Below are 23,076 nucleotides of genomic sequence, written 5' to 3' on the forward strand. Positions count from 1 at the left end.
TTCCCAGGGAGTTGGGGCGGGCGGGGGAACCAGGGTATCGTACGTTGCACCAGCCTCGAACACTATATAATCTCTGCACTCCATCGGCCGCCGATCTCTTCTTCAGCTCCTCCTGTCCTTTCCCCTCAGCCAGCCAAAGCCGCATGGCCAGACAGCATCGACCATGAAGGACCAACACGAGACAGCCATCTCGCCCGCAGCCAGCGACGACCTGCGGGTCGAGAGCACGAGCTCCCAGGAGCTGCGGGAGCAGATCGAAAGGGCCACCCACGACCTCGAGAAGATCGAGAAGGCCCACCAGTGGGACCCGAACCTGCCCCAAGAGAAGATGGACTTGGTCCGCAAGGCCATCAAGGATGGAGATGTTGGCGAGATCCTTGCCGCCGACGAGTTGTTCTCCGAGGACTCGCCGTACGAGTCTGTCCGTGCCGCTGTCCGCAACACCGACGGCGGCGAGGTCGCCAACACGGTCCGCGCATGGGTGTTGGGTATGATCTTTGTGACCATCGGGTCGGGATTGAACATGTTTCTGAGTATGAGGTATGTGATCTATTATCGGCGCTTCACGGCCGGGCAACTATGCGACATAGTCGACAGTAGAGAGAGTATAGTTTCTGACCTTGACTCGCCAAAACAGGAGCCCGGCGATCAACTTCCCAGGCATCGTGATCCAGCTGCTTGTCTACCCCTTTGGATGTCTGTGGGCCAAAGTGATGCCAACCCGGGTCTACACCACCTTCGGGGTCCAGTGGACCTTAAACACCGGTCCCTTCACCATCAAGGAGCACGCTGTCGTCACACTCATGTCCAATGTGTGCATCAGCTACGCCTACGCTACGGACGCTCTGCTGGCGCTGGCGGGAAAGCCGTTCTACAACGTCGATATGGGCTGGGGCTTCCAGCTATTGTTCACGCTCAGTTCCCAACTCATCGGTATCGCCCTGGCCGGAATGTTCCGCCGCTTCCTAGTCTGGCCGGCCGCTATGATCTGGCCTGGCCAGTTCGCAATCACCTCGCTCTTCTATGCGCTGCACGACAAGAGCAAGAGCGATGGGTCAACGTCCAATGGTTGGACGATCAGTCGGTACCGCTGGTTTGTTTACGTGATGTGTGGCATGTTCATTTACTACTGGATCCCAGGCGTGCTCTGGCAAGGCCTATCGGTCTTTGCGTTTGTCACATGGATCAAGCCCAACAACGTCGTTATCAACCAGCTCTTTGGCGGCTTCACTGGCCTGTCGCTTATACCGATTACCTTTGACTGGACATATGTCTCTGCGTATCTTCAGGATCCACTTCTGTCGCCGGTGCACTCGCATATAAACACCCTGATTGGGCTTTTCATCTTTATGATATTCACGACCATCGGCATCACTTACTCCAAAGCACTGTCAGTACTCGCATATCTGAATCATCCTAGCTCTACCAGTGTCATACTAACAAGAGCCATGGCGATGTAGATATTCAGAGTACCTCCCCATCAACACCTCGCAGACCTACGACAACACTCAGGGCTACTATCAGCCCGCCAAGATCCTCGGGCCGGGCTTTACCTTTGACCTTGAGAAGTACAAGAACTACTCGCCGCTCTTCCTCGCGCCGACACTGGCCCTCAACTACGGCCTCTCTTTCGCCGCGCTGACCGCCGCGCTCGTGCACATCGGCCTCTACCACGGCAAGGAGGTCTGGTACCGCTTCCGCACCGCCCGCGACCAGGAGCCCGACGTGCACATGCGCCTCGTCAAGAAGTACCAGGAGGCGCCCGACTGGTGGTACGTCGTCCTGCTCGTCCTCTCGCTGGGGCTCGGCATCGCCACGGCCGAGGGCTACGACTCGCAGCTGCCCTGGTGGGCCTTCTTCGTCGCCAACATCATCGCCCTGCTCTTCGTCATCCCGACCTGCATGATCCTCGCCGTCTCCAACATCCAGCTCTCGCTCAACGTGCTCTCGCCCTTCCTCGCCGGCTTCATGATCCCGGGCAGGCCCATCGGCGTCATGATGTTCAAGGTCTACAGCGTCATCACGCTGGGCCAGGCGCAGGTCTACAGCGGCGACCTCAAGATGGCGCACTACATGAAGGTCCCGCCGCGCATCACCTTCTGGTGCCAGGTCGTCGCCACCTGCTGGGCCGCCGTCGTCCAGGTCGCCACCATGAACTGGACGCTGGGCAACATCGAGAACGTCTGCGACAACAAGCAGGCCGCGCACTTCACCTGCCCCAACGGCCGCGCCTTCTTCTCCGCCTCCATCGTCTGGGGGGTCATCGGCCCGCAGCGCATGTTCGGCCCGGGCAGCCTCTACGTCCACTTCCAGTACTTCTGGCTCGTGGGCGCCGCCCTGCCCGTCATCTTCTACGCGCTGGTCAAGTGGGCCAGGTTCAAGCCGGCGCGCCACCTCAGCGCGCCCATCATGCTCGGCGCCATGGGCTGGCTGCCGCCCGCCACGCCGCTCTCCTTCTCGAGCTGGGCCATCGTCGGGCTCGTCTTCAACCACGGAATTCGCCGGCGCTGGGGCGGCTGGTGGCACACGTACAACTACATCACGGCCGCGGCGCTGGATGCCGGCCTCATCATCAGCACCATCATCATCTTCTTTGCCATCACGCTGCCCAACGTGACGATCCCGCAGTGGTGGGGGAATGTCAAGGTTATGGAGACGCTGGTAAGCTTTTTTTTATGACCCCTTTGGGAAGAAGTTTGTTCTGTTCTGTAATAGCTAACATTGGATTCACCGAATAGGACGCTACCTACGATGCCATCCTAAAGCATGTTGCTAAGGGCGAGACGTTCGGCCCAGCGACATGGTAGATGGTGATCTGCTAGTGGAAGTGGCTGAGGACGTGGATGGAGCCAGATCATATCATCTGATATAAATCACCCCCTTTTTAATTCCCTCATCTCGTAGTTGTCTACAGGTTCCGAAATTCATTTCGATTATGTGGATCTTACAGTACGTTGTAGTAGTTGAGCTAAGCTGCCTGCCTCAATAGTACAATCATATCTATTCTCGAGACAAACGGTATAGTGATATGATATATTGAGATCGAGTCACCCGGGTAGGAATATTGTGATTCCAAAGATCAATAAACAGACTTTGTCACTTGAATAAAGCAAGCATATCCCACTTTCAATCAAACCTAGACAGGACCAGTGGGCATCAACAGAATCCTTCTGGCAAGTCACAATAAATCAGACCAGCGACGTGGTGTTCAGTTTGTAGCACTTATCCGCCGGGATCCTCTCTCCTTGGTCCCACTACCAGACCTCAGTCAGCAATTCTTTTCATGGTCTTGTACATGTGAGAGTCGCCTGCAACTTACATGTTCATGAACACAGCCGTCAACCCAGCGCCATCGGTCAGTCACGCCGTACTGCGCGTACGACATGTTCGTGCTGGCATCGAAGCACCACTTCGAATTGGCCGCAGTTCCAGCTGGTCGACCGTTGCAGAAAAGGGACCAGATGGCGCCAGGCCCGTCAGCGTATCCTGCATGGTGTTGCTGTGACTTGTTTTAGTATACGAGTATATATATATTCATAGCCCGGTCACTGGCCGGTTGTTGGATAGTCAACGGCCTTGACCTCACCTTGTAGGTAGAGTCGATCAGCGAGAACATCTTCCGCGGGTCGCCATCGACCACGAACGCCTTGTAGAACTCGTAGGCGCGCTGGGCGGTCTCCTCCACAGTCACGCTCGGGTCGGGCTTGCACAGTTCCGGAGGCTGCTTCAGACTGCACAGGTTCTCCCGCGGAGCCCGCGTGGAGAGCGAGTTGTCGGCAAGCGGCACGGCAAGGCCGGCGCTAGGTGCCAGGATACTGACCGCGAGTAGAAGCAGGGCGCGCATGTTTTCTTTCGTTCTTTGGCTTTTTCTCTGATGCGACTGACGGCGGAGCGACGGGACCACATGCACTTGCGAAATCGCTTCCGGACTCACACTCCGTTCGAGTGCTGGACCCATAGTGCCCATGTGCCTATATATACATCCTCCATGACAAAATGTCCGATCGACCACTGACAACATAAATGGGACGCCATCTCGAGCAGAGATTAACAATGACGCGGGTAAATCCAGCGAATGGCAGGCCAAGGTCTTGTCCTGTCATCAGTCTCAATTAGCCTCTATCGGCGTCCCGCACCACAGAACTGCCTTATTAGGCAACGCATGGAACAATAAGGGGGCCGGCGGGGTTCATGAGATAATTTGAGAGATCTCGTCGCGGTCCTCCGTTCGTATGCCAATAAACGCCATCAACGGGGTAAAAGGCTTGGCAGGAGAAATATCTAGATTTCATCATATCCTCCAGTAGTGCTGCAGTGCCCTACAGGTCCTTCCTGCATAAGCGAGGCTTCCATGGTGATCATCGTCACAAGCTCTCGGTGCATACTGGGCATTACTTGATGAGTAAGAGTTCCAGTACTCTCTAATCAAGACTATACCAAAATCCCAAGACTATACGGTCATGGAAATTGTCTTACAGCATGTAGAGAAACTCTAACTAATTGCGCCGCTATTCTAGTGGAAGTCAAAATTTGAGGGAATCCTTGTCAGCTGTCTGGTATCTCGATGATTCCTCCTCTCATCCAAGTTTATAGCCTACAGAACCAATGGCTGGAGATTGTTAACATCCTCAATACTTGAAAAATAGGACAGCAAGATAACTAGAATGACATTAATCAGCAGACATTGTCCTCACATGGTGGGGAATTGATCGATCATTATCATTGATGGCCTCGTATAACTCCTTGCGAACTATTCCCATGATGGCGAGTGAATGATCTGCGTGGCGCGTTTGCAGCGCCTGGAAAATCAGATGTGTGCAAACTTGGAAAGCATTGCCTCCTTCCATCTCCATTTCTCGTTGGTTCGGCCCCCGAGCCTCAATCGGGGATGGCATACCACGGAACCGGGGTCCCGGGAGCAACGTGGTGACTTTTGCCGACACAATGTCATTATCCAGCCAATTGCACACCATGCTTCCACAGTAGTTTCTCAGCCAACGGGGTAGTAGCATGAAGCAAATCAAGGGCCCCGGCTGCCGATCGGATTGCCGAATATTTCAGGTCCCAATACCATTTACCGACAATGAAGCCGACGTAGTATCCTCGACGGCGCGATGAGATTATAAAAGCTTGCCTATATCCCTGGGGATTCAGGTGGGAAGTTGATCAAGATCTCACCTCTTGGCAGCATCAGATCCCTCAGAGACCAGTCCAAAGAAGAAAAAGAGACTCAACGACAATCACGATGCGGTCGGCTTTCTCCCTTCTCGCCTTGTGGGCCACCACAGGCCTCGCCGCGCTGACCCGGGTCACCAACTTCGGCGCCAACCCGAGTGACATTCAGATGTACATCTACGTTCCTGCCCAGGTGGCGGCCAAGCCCGCTGTGATCGTTGCCGTGAGTGGCCTTTGTGTGCCGGAGAGGAAAGTCAGGATACTGATGTGGATGTCAAACAGCTCCACCCGTGCGGCGGCTCCGCAACCCAATGGTACGCGGGCACCCGGCTGCCGTCCTACGCGGACAAGAACGGCTTCATCCTGATCTACCCCGGCACGACCCACATGAGCAACTGCTGGGACGTGCAGAACAAGGACAGCCTGACCCACGGCGCCGGCGGCGACGCGGGCGGCATCATCAGCATGGTCAACTACACGCTGGAGAAGTACAACGGCGACCCGACCAAGGTCTACGTCATGGGCTCCTCTTCGGGCGCCATGATGACCAACGTTCTGGCCGGTTCCTACCCGGACGTCTTCGAGGCCGGCGCCGCCTTCTCCGGCGTGGCCTTCGCCTGCTTCGCCGGCGCGCCGTCGGCCACGCCCTTCTCCCCGAACCAGACCTGCGCCCAGGGCCTGCAGCACACGCCTGAGGAGTGGGGCAACTTTGTCCGCAACGCCTACCCCGGGTACACGGGCAAGCGGCCGCGCATGCAGATCTACCACGGACTGGCTGACGGGCTCGTGCGCCCCCAGTGCGCCACCGAGGCGCTGAAGCAGTGGTCCAACGTCCTCGATGTTACTCTGGCCAAGAATGTCACCGGTGTCCCTTCGGCCGCGTACACGCAGATGATCTACGGCGACGGCTCCAAGCTGCAGGGCTTCTTTGGCCAGGGTGTCGGTCACACTGCGCCGGTTCAGGAGGAGCGCATCCTGAGGTTCTTCGGCATTCTCAGTGGTTCTATTGTATAGAATAGAGGTCAATTTTTGGCCGGCCAACAATCATGTCACTCGGGTTGGGAGGGAGGGTTGTAAGGTATATCTACACAGTGAGAATTGAAAATCTGGAGATGTCGCAGCGGTGCTCAGATTTGTCTTCTTGACGTGTAAATCGAAACTAGCCTCATGGGAACACGAAGCCGTTGCCTTCTTCCGCAGTTCGGCGTCGGCGTCTAAGGATGCTAAAGATGCTTAGTGCCACTTCCGGAGCTTTTTACGACGTCCTGTCCAGAGGTGATTGGTGTTTCTCGGTGCTGGGTGCTGATGACCGATTGATGTGAGTTCCATGACGTCTACCATTCGATCACTAGTGCATCTATCAGAACCCGCATCGCGGGGAATCCAGGGCTTTTCGGTTAGCGCTGTCGCCGCATACATCGTCCAGGGGCCTTAACAACTCCCGAACGACGTGACGGACCCAGGACGTCATTGAGTGGCATGCGTCAAAATGACCTTTGAACCACGGCGAGAATGGCCGTGCTTTTACTCCGTCACCAGGAATGTGGGGATCGCTTTGCATCTCTTCTCGGGCGTTACATAACAATGAGATAAGCCGTGCTGTGTGAGATCATCGCCACTTCATAAGTGCTGATAATGCCAACACCACCTTCCTGAGACGAGTGCTGCTTTTGGGAAAGGTCATTTGCAAATACCCAGACATACCAAACATATTCCAAGAACAGCTCCAAAATGGCGACAACTCGAGCAGCATACCATGCCGAGCAGGCAATCGGTCACGATGGCAGTTCCATCACCAAGCAAGATGTCGCGGACAACCAAAAGACCGGCGATCCCAACGAGACCATGAAAGCGTTAGTCTGGCAAGGCAAGAACAAGGTGGAAGTCGGTATGTGGTTAGCATTGCTACCGCTCACCTATCCCCATATTGACTCCGTTCAGTTGATGTTCCGAAGCCGAGGATCCTCGAGGATCGCGATGTCATCCTCAAAGTCACGGGCAGCACTGTCTGTGGTAGCGACTTGCATCTGCTCCATGGTAGGTCGATCTAGAGCCCGTTTTGCCACCATTGTAGTCGTTGACAAGGTACCAGGAAGCGTTGTTCAGATGAACAAGGGCGACATTCTCGGACACGAATTCTGCGGCGTGGTGGACTCGGTGGGCTCAGCTGTCAAGGGAGTCAAGGTCGGAGGTCGTTATGTCGCCTCCTTCCAGATTGCCTGTGGTGATGTGAGTCTCACTATCGCCTGTAGGAGAAAGTTACCCGAAGTCAGCAGCTGACATTTGAACCTGGCAGTGCTTCTTTTGCAAGCAGAAGCTGTCATCTCAATGCGAGAAGACCAACTCTAACACGACTGAACGCGCCATGTACGGATCACAAACTGCAGGCATGTTTGGCTACTCGCATTTCACCGGTGGCTTTGCTGGTGGCCAGGCCGAGTATGTTAGGGTCCCGATTGGCGACGTCAACCTTCTCGAAATTCCCGACGACATCCCTGATGAGAAGGGTGAGTGGAGTCTTCCAGGTTTCCACTGCATGGTTTGATTGTTGTAATTGACACAACGAGTTAGCCCTCTACCTTTCCGACGTCCTTGCCACCTCATATAACTGCGTCAAAGATACTGCCGTCTATCCTAAGGACCAAGTCGCCATTTTCGGTGCCGGACCGATTGGTCAGATGGCTGGCATCTTTGCCATCAACGAAGGAGCTTCCAAGATCATCTTTGTCGACACGGAGCCCCGCCTATCATTCATCGACAAGAACTGGCCCCCCGCGCACGCCGACAAACTGGAGCTTGTCGACTTCAAGAAGCTGTCATTTGGCGTCACGGGCAAGGACACCGTCGTTTCTAAACTCAAGGATCTATGCGGCGGTCGTGGACCGGACTGCGCTCTTGAGTGCGCAGCTGGCGAGTATGCCAAGGGCTGGATGCACTGGCTCGAGATGCAGCTAGGAGTCGAGACGGACACGAGCGAGATCTTGAACGAGATGATTCAAGGCGTTCGTAACTACGGGCGATGCGGCGTTACTGGTGTTTACGTCGGATATGTAAGTTTCAACCTCCCCGAATCCGGTGTGATTGACAGTGCTTTCCCCATTGACACGCTTCCACAGACGAACCACTTTGCCATCGGCTCATTGATGGAGCGTGGCGTGCGCCTCATTGGCAATGGCCAGGCTCCTGTGCAGAAGTACTGGAAGGACTTGCTCAAGATGATCCAGTCCGGCGAGCTGGACCCCATGCAGATGGTCTCCCACCGCGTCCGACTGGAGGACCTGGACAAGGTCTACTACAAGTTCGAGGCCAAGGACGAATCTATGCAGAAGGTTTTCGTTGAGACGAAGTTCTCTTTCCCTGCTGCTTCGAGCAGCCCCAAGCTCACGCGCTACTAGGCGCATCATATATGTTGCTTCAGTGTACTTGGGTAGAAAATGGTGTTTAGGGAGGTGTCTCTTTTAAGGCGATGTAGTATGCTTACCATTTTCCATAGCCATATGTGATCTACGCTCCAGTGTCAACATGGCTTGAGAAATTTGAGTTAAAGAAAATTACAATCCCATGGTTCTCAGATAGCACCTTGGTCCTCAATATACCCTACGTAAGAACTAGCTGCATCTAAACAGTCGATTCAGCACCACTTTAAAACCCGGAGATCTACTCCGGACACCAGGGTTATGTGATACCAAGCTTTGATGACCATTCGGCCACTAAGATAGATAGCTGAGCTAGTGGATCGGCGGAGGCGGCGGCATTCGCTCTCTTAGTAAGCTAATTCATCTGCCATAACCCATAACATGTCATTGACTTTCTTAGTGTGGGCTTCGTCACTGCTGACTGACAGTATTATGAGGTGATAGGTTTAGGTACCTGCCGCGCGGCGGCTGTGAGCCTCACTGACGAAGTTGGCCCGATGTAGGTCGACATGGGGCCGAGATCCCCGATGAGCTTCGCCATCATGTAGGACGAATGATGACGAAAATGTTTACACCATGTAGTGCAACTGCCGACTCTGCAGGGACGGGCAAATTTCATCGATCCATGACGACGTGGAGTCCGAGCCCCCAAGCCCAGCTGGCTACAGCAATTTTAAAATATAAGCTGTAGCTATGAGTTCTGTAATGTGAACGAGATTCCGGTGCACCGTTCGTTGACAAATCAAGTCTGAAGCTCAATGGCTTCCAACACCAGAACCCTTGCCGTTGTGGCAGGTCTTCTGTCGCTCGGACGAGCAATACCGTTCGTCTCTGAACCAGCTACTACCGTCAGCGTCTCAGCAACGACCACAGTCTCAGATGTCCCTGTCACAAACGTGACCTCCCACGGTCCGTTCACCGGCACGCCCACGACCACTGGTGCACTGTCCACCGACGTCATCGCGGCATCTGTCGATGCCCTTCCCCCAGGACCAAATGCCTACAAGTATCCCTCCGATGGCAAACTGCACGGCAAGCAACCCGCCCCGTACACACCGTCCGGAGGTTTGGGCACCAACGGCTCCGCCCCGGTCTACCGCGTTCAGAGCGACTTCGACTACCAGTCCATCGCCGTGGCGCTCTACCAGGAGTGGATCGAGCTCGACCTCTTCCACTGGGGCCTCGCGCAGTTCTCCGCCGAGGATTTCGAGGCGTACGGCCTCACCGCCGAGGACCGCCACCTGATTGAGTTCATGGCCGACCAGGAGGTCGGCCACGCCACCCTGCTGTCCAACATCCTAGGCCCCTCGGCCCCGGTGCAGTGCACGTACAACTACCCCGTCTCCAACGTGCGCGAGTTCATCGACTTCAACCAGAAGCTCACGCGCTTCGGCGAGTCGGGAGTCTACGGCTTCATGAACCACCTCGACGCGCGCGAGGTCGGCCAGCTACTCCTACAGAGTATCTCCACCGAGGCCCGGCAGCAGATGATCTTCCGGCAGTTCTCGGGGCTGTTCCCGATGCCCGTGTGGTTCGAGACGGGCATCCCGCAGTCCTGGGCCTGGACGCTGCTGGCGCCTTACATCTCGTCCTGCCCGGGGAACCAGACCCGCCTCATCTGGCAGAACTTTCCGGCATTGTACATCCTCAACCAGCCTAACCCGGCGCGCATCAATGGTTCCAACGCGTGGAACGAGACGACTGGTGGATGGGCTAACACGCTCAACACGACTGACATCAAGCCCGAGGAGGGGTGCCGCAACGCCACTGGGGTTGGTATCAACTGCGATCCATGCATCACAAGAAACCGCTCCGAGCCGCTCTCGTACCCCGGGCGACAGGTCTTCCTGGAGTGGGACTCGCCCGGCCAGCCTGTGGGGCCGAACAACAGCTATGTTACCTCGACGTCGGCGAAGAAGCCCCAGTTCGCAGCGTGGGTGACGCAGCTGAACGTCACGTACTCACCCCTGATGAACGTGACGAATAACACCGCCTACACGGTGCAGCCTGATGTTTCGGTGTTTGAAGGCGATCCTGCCATCAATGGGACGATGTTCTTGGCCATCACGGATAAGGACCTCTATGTGACGCCGTTCAATCTATCCATGTTGAATCCTCACGTGTACGCGCTTGCTCTGTATCAGGCTGGTTGAGTTCTTCGGGATCGATTGAAAAATAATGGAAATTTGTTCAGGAAGACTGAGAGGATCATTGTCAGTATAATACCTTGAATAAAACACATCCATACATCATAGCTGCATGCGAACTATACATACACGATTTGGCATTGGCTTTGAATTTCTAGTTCTATATAATTTTGACCCGAAGCACATCTCAATTGACTGCTTTGGCTGTTTCTCTGTGCCTTATTGTCGCATCGGCCTACTCCGGGATCTTGTGTTCATTGGCAGGAACTCCTGTTGCCCAATGGAACTTGGACGCCGTATGCTCGTCTAGAGGTAGCTTTTGACCCTCGACGCCGTAAAAGTTCTCGCGATAAGTCCCGCTGGGAACATCATAGTCGTCCCAGAACAACCCTCTTGCGCGTAGTTCAGGAAGTAGAAGGCCAATAATTTCCTTGAAAGACTGGGGGAACAAAACATAGGCCTAATTGAGGAGGTTAGCGGTAGTGTAGTTGGAGAACCCTTCTTGTGAAGCTTACAAAGTTGAATCCGTCGACATCAGCCTCCTTAATCCAAACCTCTAGCTGGTCGGCGACCTGAGCAGGCGTTCCCACTAATAGAGGACCGTTGCCACCAAGGGCGACATGCTCCGCGACGGTGTGTTTGGTCCACTTTGAGTTGGGCGGAGCGAAGCGAGCGTAGCCTTCGACGGTTGACCTATTCTATGGATTAGTGCAGTCCAGGTTCGGCCTCGTTGGGTCATCATACCTAACAGCATTGCTCTCTACCTGCCGCAGCTCCTCGTCATCACCATACTGGTTGAGGTCAATCCCAGTCCACCCGCCAAACAGCGTCAAGGCCCCGTCCAGTGACGCGTACTTCTTGTACTCGTTCCACTTGGCGATGGCTTCCTCCTCAGTCTTGCCGAGGATGGGCGTGACGAGGGCAAGGACCTTGATCTTTTTCGGGTCGCGGCCGAACTGATCACGCGCGAGCTGCCGGATCTCGGCGATGCTCTTGGCGCAGACCTGGGGCGCATGCGCAGACACGAAGATGGCTTCGGCATGCTGCGCGCCGAAGAGCTTCCCGGCGCGGGAGGTGCCGGCCTGGAGCAGGAGCGGGGTGCGCTGCGGGCTAGGATCCACGATGTGCGGGCCGGGTACGGAGAAGAACCTGCCCTCGTGGTTGATCTGCCGCACCAGCTCCGGATCAGAGTACAGTCCCTTCTCGCGGTCCAGCTTGACGGCGTCGTCGCGCCACGACGACTGGAAGAGCTTGTACATCACCTTGATGTACTCCTCAGCCTGGGCGTAGCGGTCGTCGTGCTGCGTTTGTCAGTGGTATTCAGAATATCATTGGATGGAAAGCATGGGACTTACGGCGGGTTGTTGTGCGTGACCGAGGTTCTTGGCAGCAGAGTTCAGATAACTTGTCACGATCTGTTAAAGGCTGTAAGTTGCCGTGATGCGTCAACGAAGATCAGGAGGAAAGGGGACGTACGTTCCAGCCCAATCTATCAGAACCAGTTAGCATTGATCGGCATGTATGAGAGAGCTTTCTGAAAGTATTTACCTTCCATTAGTGAGATGGTCCACGGTTGACAGTCTCCGAGCCAGATGGAACGGCTGCTCATAAGTGGTCGAAACGGTAACTCCGAAGCCGATGCTCTTGGTTGCGGCGGCCATAGCTGGGACCACCGACAACGGTTCAGTCACGGGCCACTGCGCGCCGGAGATAATCGCTGGGTCCAGAGATTGCTTGAAGACGTCATATCCGCCTTGACAAGGTGCATTGTTAGCCTACGCCGGACTCGGCTGATTGACTGCTTCATAACAGCGCTACTAGTTTGAGCGGCTACACTCACCAAGGACATCTGCAATAAAGATACCATGGAACTTGGCTTCTTCAAGCAGTTTGGCAAGCTCGACCCAGTGGTCGACTTCGTGAAAGCGCCACGACTGGTCGTCGGGGTGTCGCCAGAGGCCGGGGGACTGGTGTCCACTGCCTGACGATGGCGATAATAGAGATCAATAATAAGGTCTTGCCGCTTTGCAGACATCTAAATGGAAGGGTGACCAGAGGCTTACACATCATAACGAAGGCATTTACAATGAGCTTCTTCTTGCCGGCCGCTGCGGTCTCGCTTTGCGTCGCCATGTTTGCTGACGAGGGGTCCCGTGAATGCTTCGAGAATCAAGAGCTATACTGAGAAAAGGACAGGACAAGAAACCTCAATGTAGACTTTCGATAGAGATGGTAATTTTCACTCGGCCAATGGGCTTGCCTTCGGTAGTCCTGATCTGCTGTGGTAGTATATGTGTGCCGGTCCTCGGCGAAAGATGCTCCATGAGGCATTGCGTGATTCCCGTATCAATGATACAAAATACCCGTCTTGGGGTGTCCCTGTTACCAAACAGATGGAGAGGGACATTTGCCGCGATCTAGAAAAGTGATTATCATGATTGGCGAGGGGTCCCTCCTGGTGGGTGGGTCAGTTGTGTTGCGTGCTTTGGTGATGATCAATATTGTGAGTCGAATTGCGCCATCGTGGTGGCCTCTGTCCAAGAGACTAATTAACGACCAGTCATGCCGAATATGCCTCTTCCTGCATAGGCTGGGTTGACAGCACGGATACGTCCGTACCTCAAAAAGAAACAAGGGCTCTCACATTATCTTTTAATATAATATTGAAAGGCGCTAAAAGCTAGAAAAGACACGAAAGGCGTCTCGCCGGGTGCAACTATGAGTGGTTCAAGTTGGACAGTGAAGCTCCGGCGATTATCGCAGTCTTGGGCTGGTGCACACAACAACAAGGACCGTCAACAATCCCAACATATACCATCCAAGATGCCAGAGGCGACGACCCCAGAGATAGTGATCCCCAACGCTCAGAATGTACTGTTACTTCATGGACCGAAGCAGCAATACCGGATTGAGAGAGATTATCCGATACCCAAAACCTCTGGCAAAGATGAGGTCCTGATAAAGAACTCTGTCATTGGCCTTAATCCGATCGACTGGAAAGCACCGTGAGTCGTTTCGTATTTCAACCGTAGCCAGAGAAAATGGCTGATGAGACTATAGCGATTTCAACTTTGGCATTCCTGAGCTCCCGTACATTTCAGGGAGGGAATGCTCGGGTGAGGTTGTGCAGGTGCCGGACCAACATACGAAGCTCAAAATTGGGGATAGGGTGAGCTCTTACTTGCACTGAACGTCTTGCGACCACTTTCTTACAGTCTGACCTTTGGCTTACAGGTTATCTCAATATCGACCGACTATCGAGATCTTCGCAAGGGAGCCTACCAAGAATACGCTGTTGCACTGAGCTACAACACTGTTCGACTCCCTCCAAACGTGTCACTCGAGGACGGATCAACACTAGGTGTCGCATTCGTGGCTGCGGCCTTGGCACTCGGAGTAAGCTTGGGTGTCGACTTCTCCGATGTGCTCGACGGACCAGATCTCTTCAGTCTCCTACGCAGCATCGGCGAAGACTCGCTCCCTAAGGACATCAGGGAAGAGTGTCTTGCATCTATAGAGAGTCACGAAAGAGCACGCTCGGGGGACTGGTTAGCAATCTGGGGTGGTGAGCTAACAAGTTCTACTCGCATGGGTGAATCACCTTCTAACAACTTCCCAGGGTCGGCGACATCGGCGAATCTAATCATTCAACTGGCTCGACTCGCAGGGCTCAAGATCGTTGCCGTGGTGGACAAAGCGAAGCACGGTCTAAGGCTCGCGAACCACGCTGTGATCCGGCCCGATCTCTTGGTCGACAGCCACGACCCAGAGCGGGCAGTGGACATCATCAGAGCCAACACAGGCGGCCATCTTCGATTCGGAATCGACACCAGGGGCAAGGATACTGCAGCCAAGCTGCTGCAAGCTCTGTCTCCAGGAGCGCCATCAAAGCGATCAACCATGGCACCGCCATCTCCACCCGCGACCCCAGAGGACTCGACGAGATTGCGAGCACACTTGGTAGGCCTGACAGGACTGCCGAAGGGCCCAGCACCGGAGGCGAGCTTGTTCCATACGGTGCCAGTGAAACTCTACCACGAGGTACCCGCGGTTGGCGAGGCACTCTCGCTCTGGCTCGAAAGGCTTCTGGCAAATGGTTTGATCCATGCTCCTGAGATTATAGATATCGAGGAGGGGCTGGAAAATGTAAACAAGGGACTAGATCGCATGCGGCGGGGCGAAATCAGTGGTGGGAAGCTCATCGTACGCGTGTAGATAGCCCTGCATATTATTAGTATTGTGATTCATAACAGCATCGCAGCATAAGAGCGTATCCTATAAACCATAAGATTCCTCCTATCATAGTATCGCAGATAGAACGTGCTCAAGGTACATCTTTCAGTGCTGACTAAAGAAGGCGTGGTGACTTTTATGCTATTTAATCTGATCTAAGTAAAGTTGCTCATTGCGTCATATCCGCTTCTATTTGATAATCTCATGTCGAAATGAGCTAGTGTTTGAAATCGAACGCATAGCCCCAGCCTACATTCCTGAGCTTCATGTCCAAGTAGTTCCACATATTTCCGTTTTAACGTCCGTTGTCACTCTCCTCGGGCGAGTTAGCGACAGAGACGACCTTCGCATCAGGCGAGCCGGGCGCCTGGCCGATTTCCTTCTCCGTGGGGTTGATCTGAGTGCCGAAATGCCTTAGCACCAACCAAGCCGGGCCGATCGCCGCTGCCCACAGGCCAAAGTTGATGTAGACCCCACCAACTTCCCCAATGATGGAGATGGCGCAGAGGCCGTAGCTGAGGGCTTGCCAGGCAGACTCGGTACCTCGGAGAAGAGCCGAGTATCTGATGACCTCGGCTTGATCGCCCGCCAAGTTGTGGATGATGAAGTAGCTAATGAAGCGTGAGTAGTGCTGCCTGAGGGCGTATTCAGTGAGTGGGATCCCTCTTACAGAAACATGTAGTTGAGTTGAAATCCCATGGTGAGAAATATGAGCACCGCAAACGCAGCACCAAAGCCGGGAGTCGCCCAGTCATATGTTGGGCGGGTGCGATGAAACTTGGTTACCAATATGGTAGCCCAGATCCACCAGCCACCTTGAAGGGTGACGATTGTGGCAAAGGCATACCTGGCCCTGATCTTGAGGGGAATCTGGACTCGGTCAAGCCAATGCTGCCAAAATGTCGTGTTAGTTAAGGTAGTGTCTCTAAGGATGAAGGAGATGTACTCACACCAAGAAGGTTGCCGCAAGTGATGGCTATGATGCCTCCCAGGAACGAACCGAGAGCTCGAGCTCTGACGCTGAACCACACTAACTCGGGTCAGCAGAGTATAGGCGTAGCTGTTCAGGGTCAACTCACAGGCCAGGTATGTGAAGAACACTGATTCAGCAAAGACTGCTTGACCAATGAATAAAACCAGAAGGAGGAACTTCTTGGTGAAAAACAGCCTCGTAGTAGCCTTGATCTCAAACAAAGGGTTGTTGACGATGGATAGATTCACTTTTTTTCCGTCCTTGCGCTGAACTTTGTGAGGCCGGTTGAGAAGAAATGCGACAAACGGGCCAGCCGCTTGAAGTGCAATAAAGATCTGGAAAACTGTGTAAGAAACTTTCCCAGCCTCGTTGCGGTCCGCATTCAAGCCAAGGTTAATCGCTCCACCGATGATCTGACCGCTCAGTCGATATGTGAGCCAGTATCCAAGAGCTTTTCCGCGGTTCCATGGCTCAGGATACGCAATGGCGATAGCAGCTTCAGCCATCCAGAAGACGCCGGCTGAGATGCCACAGAGAGCGGCTCCGAGCAGCACAAGCCATTCGTTGCCGAAACGGTTGTTTGTGTACAGTCCAGCGGCATACGGTGCGTAACCGATACTATATATTGTCAACTTAGTCATGGTTCCACCTTCAATCTTCAATAGTGCGCTCGTCATTGTAGAAAGACTTACGTTCCAAAGATCAGTGCTCCCTTGATGCCGATGTAGCGGACCATGGCACTCGAGAAGTAGCAAGAAACCACCATGAGGCAGAATGTCAGTGCATTTGCAGTGTTGACCAGCCCAGGGGTCTGAGCGCCACCGGCTCCGAGCGAGTTCATGGCGACCCATATTCCAGGCGCGGACAGGTTGCACAAGCCTAGAATGGTGATGTTGAAGAAGGTAGATCTATACCATTTCACTGTTTGTCTTGTGAGCGATGACGTCCTCTAAACCAAGTGGAAGGACCCGTACCAGGATGCTGTTGGTCCTTTGGTGGAGCGATCTCGCTCTCGGTATGCAGAGCTCCTGAAGACATCGCGTTTGATTCAGTCTCGATACTGTTACTAGACGACAAAATGATTTTCGACTCTCGGTATCTATTCGAGGAGAAGAGTAAAACTCTGCGCTCTTCTGTCGAGACTATTTAATATTCCCCTGCAAACATCTAGGTATTGTTGAGTCTCGCCTAGTCCTCTTGAACGACACGAGGTCCCGGATAGCACGCCATATTGAGAGCACATGGAGTGAGGGAGGAGGTGACAAGGGGGCATCAAGAGGCCCGTCCATTACGCGTGTTGGCCAACCCCCAAGTGACAAGCTCCACGCACACAGAACTGCGCTTGAAGCACCTCTGTGGAGACTTCTCGGAATGACGCGAGATCTACTAATTCACACGTCGTTTCTTCAAGGGCTTCGGACCTGGTCATGTTTTCAAGTACTCAATTTCTCTCTATTGTTTTACGACTTATTGCAAGATTTCAGGGTGAAGCAATTGCCGAGATTCCCTGGCCCGATCTCAAGGCAGTTGCCACCAGCTCTCATGAATATCCCGGAGGTCTACCTCATTCGGCAAGGTCAGGTAGGACGTCATGTCCGATTCAGGGTCGGTCTCTTTCCTCATCCACCCATTGCCGAAGTACCAGAGAAACCTGTTACCAGTTTCCGACAGGTATTCGTAGTCCCAGTCTTCCCACCTCGGCTCCCGCCGTACGGTCGTTATGTGACCCGCGCTGCCGGGCCACAGACCATGGATCCGGGCACCCGGTTTGCCGCCATTGTACCAAGAGCTGCAAGGGTCTGATAGTACAGTCTTGGCGAAGAAGGCGTCAGAGTACTCGACAAAGTCGTCCGCAGCTTTTGACTGCGGCTGTAGAGACTTGATACCCTCGCGGGAGACCTTACGTAGGATCTTGGCAAAGTATGATATTTGCGTCTCAGCCGCCTGGGTTGTGGTTCCAGATGGACCGGCTGCATGAGGTCCCAGCAGGAACAGGAGGTTCGGGAAACCTGGAGTGGCTACGCCTAGGTAGGTGTAAGGGAAGCCATACTTGCCCCCGGATCCCCATAGTCCACTGATGCTTCGACCGTGGGCTCGGATGGAGAAGTTCGGGACCATGTCAGAGTTGGCACCGGTGGCGCAGAAAATGGCATCGACCTCTCGATGAATCCCATCCTCCGTCTCGATGCCTGTCTCCGTGAACCTCTTGATTGGCGTCCGGATATAGTCCACATTGTCTTCTGCCAAAGCCTCCAGATAGCCTGGGCCCGGGGTTAGCCGCCGGCAATTGGGTGAGAAGTCTGGAATGAGACCTTCAAGCAACTCAGGCTTCTTAGCCACGCGCTCGGCCATGATCTCGATGAACTTTTGTTTGAGCTCCTGATTGTCCTTCGAGTCCTTGAAGAAGGTGCCGAATCGGCGCCAGTACTTGTTCTCGAGCTCCTTGCGAAATGCCAAGTAGGTTTCGGGGTTCTCAAATGACTTCTTTTCATCCTCAGTATATGGCTGAGGATCGAACGTCCGCTCATCACCAGCCCATGACGCCGCAATCCATGTCTTACTCCTTGCGTAATGGTCCAGTTGCTTGACATCTTTCTGTATGTTTGCCACTAACTGGATACCACTGGCACCGTTGCCAATCACAGCCACCTTCTTGTCTTTGGGGTCAAACGAAGGATCCCAGTGCGACGCATGCCGGAGGATTCCTTTGAACTCAGAAATGCCGGGTACGTCAGGTAGTTTCCAGGCATTGAATCTGCCGATCGAGGTGATGACAAAGTCGTGCTTCTCCACTGTCGCCTCTCCTGTCTCGCCGTTTTGCACCGTCGTCAACCACACACCTTCTTTGTCGTCCCATACAGCGTCTTCGACTTGGTGCAGGAATTTCGCGTACTTGTACACGTCGTACTTTCGCGCCACAGCCTGCCAGTAGTCCCGGATCTCACCCCCGGGAGAGAACTTGTCGGACCACGTAGTGCTCGGCTCAAAGGTTGCCTGGTATACATGGCTTGGAATGTCACATCGAACACCTGGGTACACGTTTTCCAGCCAGGTCCCGCCCTGAAGTCATCGTCAGCCGAAGGTCTGGGATTACTCGATTTCCACACTCACGAAGTCTGTATTCTTTTCATAGATGGTGAGCTGGATATTGGGCACTTTCTCGGGCAGTAGAATGCCTGCTAAGACCCCGGAGAGACCGCCTCCGATAACAGCGACCCGTAGAGGCCGCGGCTCGTCAATGTACCGGTCCACCAGATCCAATCCAACTCCAGGGTAAGTCGTTGACTTTGCACCGCGAGTGTTTTGCTCGAGGTTGAAAGCGACTCCATTGGCAGTGGGAGCGACTTCCTCGACGGACGGAATTAAAGGCCTGTCTTGCGCATCTACAACGTTTCGGCCCCCCAGCTTGCCGTTCAACTTCGCTGTTACCAGACTGCTCCCAACGACAGTGGTGGCCATGCTGTCCAATATTGGTGCTCTGCGTCTTCTTGGTAGCTCTAGTAGACAGTTTGCACTTGTTAAATGGTAGGAGATATTCGACTGACTTGTTTGAGCTTAGTAAAATCAGAGGTGGTTTTGATCCGGTGCCTGCTGCAGCCATGCAGAACAAGGTGTGATGATGATACCCCACCGACTCAAGAGTGACAAGCACGTCACTGTGTATCACCATGGCACAATGGCCGAAATCGAACGGTTTGAAGCTGCCGAGGCATGCAAGGATAGCTTGACTGCTTATCTCTCACGCTGGCAGACTAACAGAGCACGTAGCGGTCCGGGGGCATGACACCATCGGAGCAGCCCCACACCCTACCCGTAACACCGTTCAATTTGGCGGAAAGGCGCAATCCATATTGTTCCTACAGTTTTTTTTCAAAACCTTTGTCTCGAGTAGTATGAACCAATGAGCCGTGGAATAACAAGTATGAGATGGCAATTTTGTTCGTTTCCTTTGTGTATTTCTATAGGCCTGTGTCCAATTTCTGTCGGTAGTGCTGAGTAAAGTCATGCTCAATGCTCGATACTTTCTACATTGCCGTCAGATTGTTTTTTACACCTATCACAGTAAGAAGTCGGATACGTCTAAACTCACAAGAAGAAACTCTCTCATCGAGTTATCGTCTTTCTGCAGATCTTTCAAGATCCCAAAGAACTTATCCGTCTCCAACACAGTCTGTGGATCAGACTTGGCCACCCGATTGAGATTCTTAATCGATCTCGGGTCCACGTACTTCAAAAAGATATCCCGTCTGACTTGAGCATACTTCTCGAGGATCTCTTCACCAGCCATACCGTGAAAATACCCCGAAAAGCACTCCGCGAGACCACCTACGTCCAGCACCGCAGACATGCATCCGTATCCGCCCATTGGATTACAGACATGAGCTGCATCGCCTGCAAGAATAACACGCCCGACTTTGAACGTATCTGCACAGCGATTGTGAATGTTGTATAGGTTCGTTTGTTCAATCCGGTACTGGGTTGGGTCTGGGTGGCCTGGGAGCATAGCCTTCATATGTGTTGGTCGGCGGTTGAGGTATTCCTCGTCGGTGAGACCTAGCACTGGATCGCCGTAAGTGACGCGCCACAGACCTCCTTTTCCTCTGTGGGCTATGAGACCACAGTGGTCGGGGTCGATCATGTAGTTTCCTCCGTCCCAGTTGTAGTCTTCGAAGCCATCGTAGAAGACCTGTCATCGATCAGCGCCAAAATGCTCTGGGGTCAAAGGAAACGGACGTTTTGAACAACGAATCGGTAGGGAAGTGTTTGGCCTGGCCAGGTCCTTCCAAATAGCGAGTGTCTCACGGCACTTGATGCACCATCGCACCCAACGACGTAATCAGCACTGAATCTAGCCCGCTCGGTGGACCCTGAGCCCTTGATGTCCACGTCAACCCAAGCGGTGTTCTCATCCTGACCAACACTCGTGACTTCGTGATTGAATTTGACTTCAATCAGTCCTCTCCCTCTCTCCATGCAATGCCGATACATGATTTTGATCATTTCGCCGAGCGGAAATATCGTCATGCGGTCAGGACGATCCTCGACAAGTGAAAGATCAAGATCAATCAGCTTCTTGTGATCTGAGACTCTTCTCCAGCAGATGCTGGGGAATTTGGAGATACTGGCTGCGCGAACGTCGTCCAGAATACCGGCGCGGCGGAATACTCGCGTGGCTGGTACGCCATACTGTGTTGCACGTAAACGCGTATCGAGTTCAGGCCAGGATTCAAGAACGGTCGAGGATATGTTCTGCTGGGCGAGGAGGAGAGCGAGGAGCAACCCGGATGGACCAGCACCAACGATTACGATCTGTGGGATGCCTGGTCAGCTTAATTGCGTCTGCGTGTATCCTTAATAGACTCTTGCCTTTTTGAAGTGGCGACTGGAAGAAGTATCCGTCATTGCATGGGAGATTTTGAACAATAGTTGTCAGTCCCAGTCCAGTATGGAGAGAGTTTTGGTAGGACCCGAAGAGACAGTGAGCAAACGATCGAGATATATCAGAAGCCAACGGCGCTAAGGTCTGGCTTGAGCCGATCTCCGGACCGACGCGGGGTTGTGTTGCTTACGGGGACATCATCGGCATCTACAATCGGTGATAACTCTCATCACATTTTAGGTGCGGTGTGAAGTTTGTCATACTATAGCACTTATTCTTGTCATTGATGACATAATGCATTGAGTTTTGAATCGATATTATATCTATCTAACAGTCTCCTTCAAGGACAGAATTAGCCCTCATCCATATTGCTCAGCACCTAACTCCATCCCGAATCATGCATCGTCAAAGAACACTCAAGTCTCAGAGCCAAAAGGAGGATAAACTGGAGCTAAGACGCCATCACAAGAGTTTTGGACGAGATACGGGCTCGCAGCGCCATCGCTGGCGAGGACCTGCCCACTTGGAGAAGTGATGCTGAACTTGAAGCCACCGCTATAGTTGGCCTCTCCATACACCAACCGAACGGGAATGTACACCTGACCTGGAAGAGCAACTGAAAAGGTAGTGCTCCCAGGAGTGCTGGTAAGCGGGTTGTACTCGGCATTAGCATCGGCGTTGCCCTTGGTCCATCCAGAGTATGCCTTTGCGCCGATCCAAAAATAAATAGCGTCGTCCGCGTAAGGGAAGCTGAAGGTGTATGTGCCTGCGTCGCAAGTAAAAAGGTAACCGCGCTGGTTGAGAGCAAAGTAGCTCAGGGGAAACTGTTGAGAGGATCCGTAGATAGAGCCGACAGCTCCGTTTCCGCCGCCAGAGCTGCTCTGGAAAAGGCCACCGAGCTGGTTGGTGGTGCTGACGTAGATGGGGTTGTCTGACTTGAATGAAGCAGGGTCGAAGCTGGAATAGGTAGCGTCGTTGTTCACGGCCGGGTTGTTGAAGTATGCCCAGCCGAAGCCGAGGTTATTGCAGCTGGAGGGAGTAGGGCATGTTGCTGCAGTGGTTGTGGTGCTGGTCGGGGCCACAGTGGTGCTGGTCGGGCTCGTAGTAGTGGTAGGACTGGCAGTGGTGCTGGTGCTGCTGCTGGTAGGGAGGGCAGTCGTCGAGGTGGAGGGAGGTTTTGGCTGGCAGGGTGAAGCATGGACAGCGCCGCAGAGGCAAGCCAAGACGCTAACGAGTGTCTTGGGGTTCAACATGGTGAATGGCTTCGAAAAAGGAGGATTTTAAACGAAGGACGATTAAAGCACCGAAACAGAAGCAATGAGGAGAGACAGAACTTATGCGCCGGTTGGGAATAGGGAACTTGTTGATAAATACCATGACCTTGCTTTGGCAGCTAACCAAAAGAACTAGCAAGTTGACGTAAGTACTTTGATGCTTCTAGACCTAAGAGCCCCTGCACATTACATCGATAGTTTGGAAACTAAGCCTTTTTTTTTCAAGACGCTATTGGAGCTAGCCCCAGGGAGGCCAAGACGAATCAACAAACAGTAGGGATGGGCCTCAGCTCGGACAAATTCGAACAAGATCCACGTAGTTTCAGCTTCAATTCTGATTCAATTAGGCATAGAAGGCACCTGAGCCGAACGAGATACTCTTCTGTGTAAGTGGAGAATACAACACTGCCCCAAAGCAAAATACCTGCAGTCCTGTGTTAGAACTTGGCCAATTTGAAGCCGACTATTCAATCCCAAG

General features: G+C 53.5%; 10 protein-coding genes across 10 annotated transcripts; 5 read left to right on the plus strand and 5 right to left on the minus strand.

Moving 5' to 3' along the window:
* Positions 1-163: 163 nt before the first annotated feature.
* E0L32_003170 (uncharacterized protein) lies at positions 164-2,807 on the plus strand (the record flags this gene model as incomplete). Its single annotated transcript, XM_031137441.1, has 4 exons — positions 164-540; positions 638-1,390; positions 1,461-2,661; positions 2,739-2,807. The coding sequence occupies 4 exons, from the start codon at positions 164-166 to the stop codon at positions 2,805-2,807; spliced, it is 2,400 nt and encodes a 799-aa protein (XP_030999238.1).
* A 381-nt stretch (positions 2,808-3,188) lies between these two features.
* On the minus strand, positions 3,189-3,844 carry E0L32_003171 (uncharacterized protein; the record flags this gene model as incomplete). Its single annotated transcript, XM_031137442.1, has 3 exons — positions 3,189-3,254; positions 3,320-3,499; positions 3,587-3,844. The coding sequence occupies 3 exons, from the start codon at positions 3,842-3,844 to the stop codon at positions 3,189-3,191; spliced, it is 504 nt and encodes a 167-aa protein (XP_030999239.1).
* A 1,401-nt stretch (positions 3,845-5,245) lies between these two features.
* Positions 5,246-6,189, plus strand: E0L32_003172 (uncharacterized protein; the record flags this gene model as incomplete). The annotated part of the gene is made up of 2 exons (XM_031137443.1): positions 5,246-5,398; positions 5,458-6,189. 2 exons carry the CDS (start codon positions 5,246-5,248, stop codon positions 6,187-6,189), a joined length of 885 nt encoding a protein of 294 aa, XP_030999240.1.
* Positions 6,190-6,906: 717 nt separating this feature from the next.
* E0L32_003173 (uncharacterized protein) lies at positions 6,907-8,570 on the plus strand (the record flags this gene model as incomplete). Its single annotated transcript, XM_031137444.1, has 5 exons — positions 6,907-7,063; positions 7,117-7,212; positions 7,268-7,404; positions 7,472-7,682; positions 7,747-8,570. The coding sequence occupies 5 exons, from the start codon at positions 6,907-6,909 to the stop codon at positions 8,568-8,570; spliced, it is 1,425 nt and encodes a 474-aa protein (XP_030999241.1).
* Positions 8,571-9,349: 779 nt separating this feature from the next.
* Positions 9,350-10,744, plus strand: E0L32_003174 (uncharacterized protein; the record flags this gene model as incomplete). The annotated part of the gene is made up of 1 exon (XM_031137445.1): positions 9,350-10,744. One exon carries the CDS (start codon positions 9,350-9,352, stop codon positions 10,742-10,744), a length of 1,395 nt encoding a protein of 464 aa, XP_030999242.1.
* A 229-nt stretch (positions 10,745-10,973) lies between these two features.
* E0L32_003175 (uncharacterized protein) lies at positions 10,974-12,871 on the minus strand (the record flags this gene model as incomplete). The annotated part of the gene is made up of 8 exons (XM_031137446.1): positions 10,974-11,198; positions 11,254-11,431; positions 11,483-12,039; positions 12,094-12,153; positions 12,215-12,227; positions 12,287-12,491; positions 12,579-12,719; positions 12,802-12,871. The coding sequence occupies 8 exons, from the start codon at positions 12,869-12,871 to the stop codon at positions 10,974-10,976; spliced, it is 1,449 nt and encodes a 482-aa protein (XP_030999243.1).
* A 690-nt stretch (positions 12,872-13,561) lies between these two features.
* On the plus strand, positions 13,562-14,953 carry E0L32_003176 (uncharacterized protein; the record flags this gene model as incomplete). Its single annotated transcript, XM_031137447.1, has 3 exons — positions 13,562-13,743; positions 13,799-13,907; positions 13,973-14,953. The coding sequence occupies 3 exons, from the start codon at positions 13,562-13,564 to the stop codon at positions 14,951-14,953; spliced, it is 1,272 nt and encodes a 423-aa protein (XP_030999244.1).
* A 313-nt stretch (positions 14,954-15,266) lies between these two features.
* E0L32_003177 (uncharacterized protein) lies at positions 15,267-16,982 on the minus strand (the record flags this gene model as incomplete). Its single annotated transcript, XM_031137448.1, has 6 exons — positions 15,267-15,582; positions 15,642-15,862; positions 15,922-16,001; positions 16,051-16,562; positions 16,637-16,865; positions 16,919-16,982. 6 exons carry the CDS (start codon positions 16,980-16,982, stop codon positions 15,267-15,269), a joined length of 1,422 nt encoding a protein of 473 aa, XP_030999245.1.
* Positions 16,983-17,462: 480 nt separating this feature from the next.
* Positions 17,463-19,403, minus strand: E0L32_003178 (uncharacterized protein; the record flags this gene model as incomplete). The annotated part of the gene is made up of 2 exons (XM_031137449.1): positions 17,463-19,004; positions 19,056-19,403. The coding sequence occupies 2 exons, from the start codon at positions 19,401-19,403 to the stop codon at positions 17,463-17,465; spliced, it is 1,890 nt and encodes a 629-aa protein (XP_030999246.1).
* Positions 19,404-19,903: 500 nt separating this feature from the next.
* E0L32_003179 (uncharacterized protein) lies at positions 19,904-22,577 on the minus strand (the record flags this gene model as incomplete). Its single annotated transcript, XM_031137450.1, has 4 exons — positions 19,904-19,969; positions 20,035-20,631; positions 20,679-21,265; positions 21,848-22,577. 4 exons carry the CDS (start codon positions 22,575-22,577, stop codon positions 19,904-19,906), a joined length of 1,980 nt encoding a protein of 659 aa, XP_030999247.1.
* Between the last annotated feature and the right edge of the window lie 499 nt (positions 22,578-23,076).

The sequence above is a fragment of the Thyridium curvatum genome (assembly GCF_004353045.1).
Source record: "Thyridium curvatum strain D216 chromosome Unknown NODE_13_length_580902_cov_83.771903, whole genome shotgun sequence".
Classification (NCBI taxonomy): Eukaryota; Fungi; Ascomycota; class Sordariomycetes; order Thyridiales; family Thyridiaceae; genus Thyridium; species Thyridium curvatum.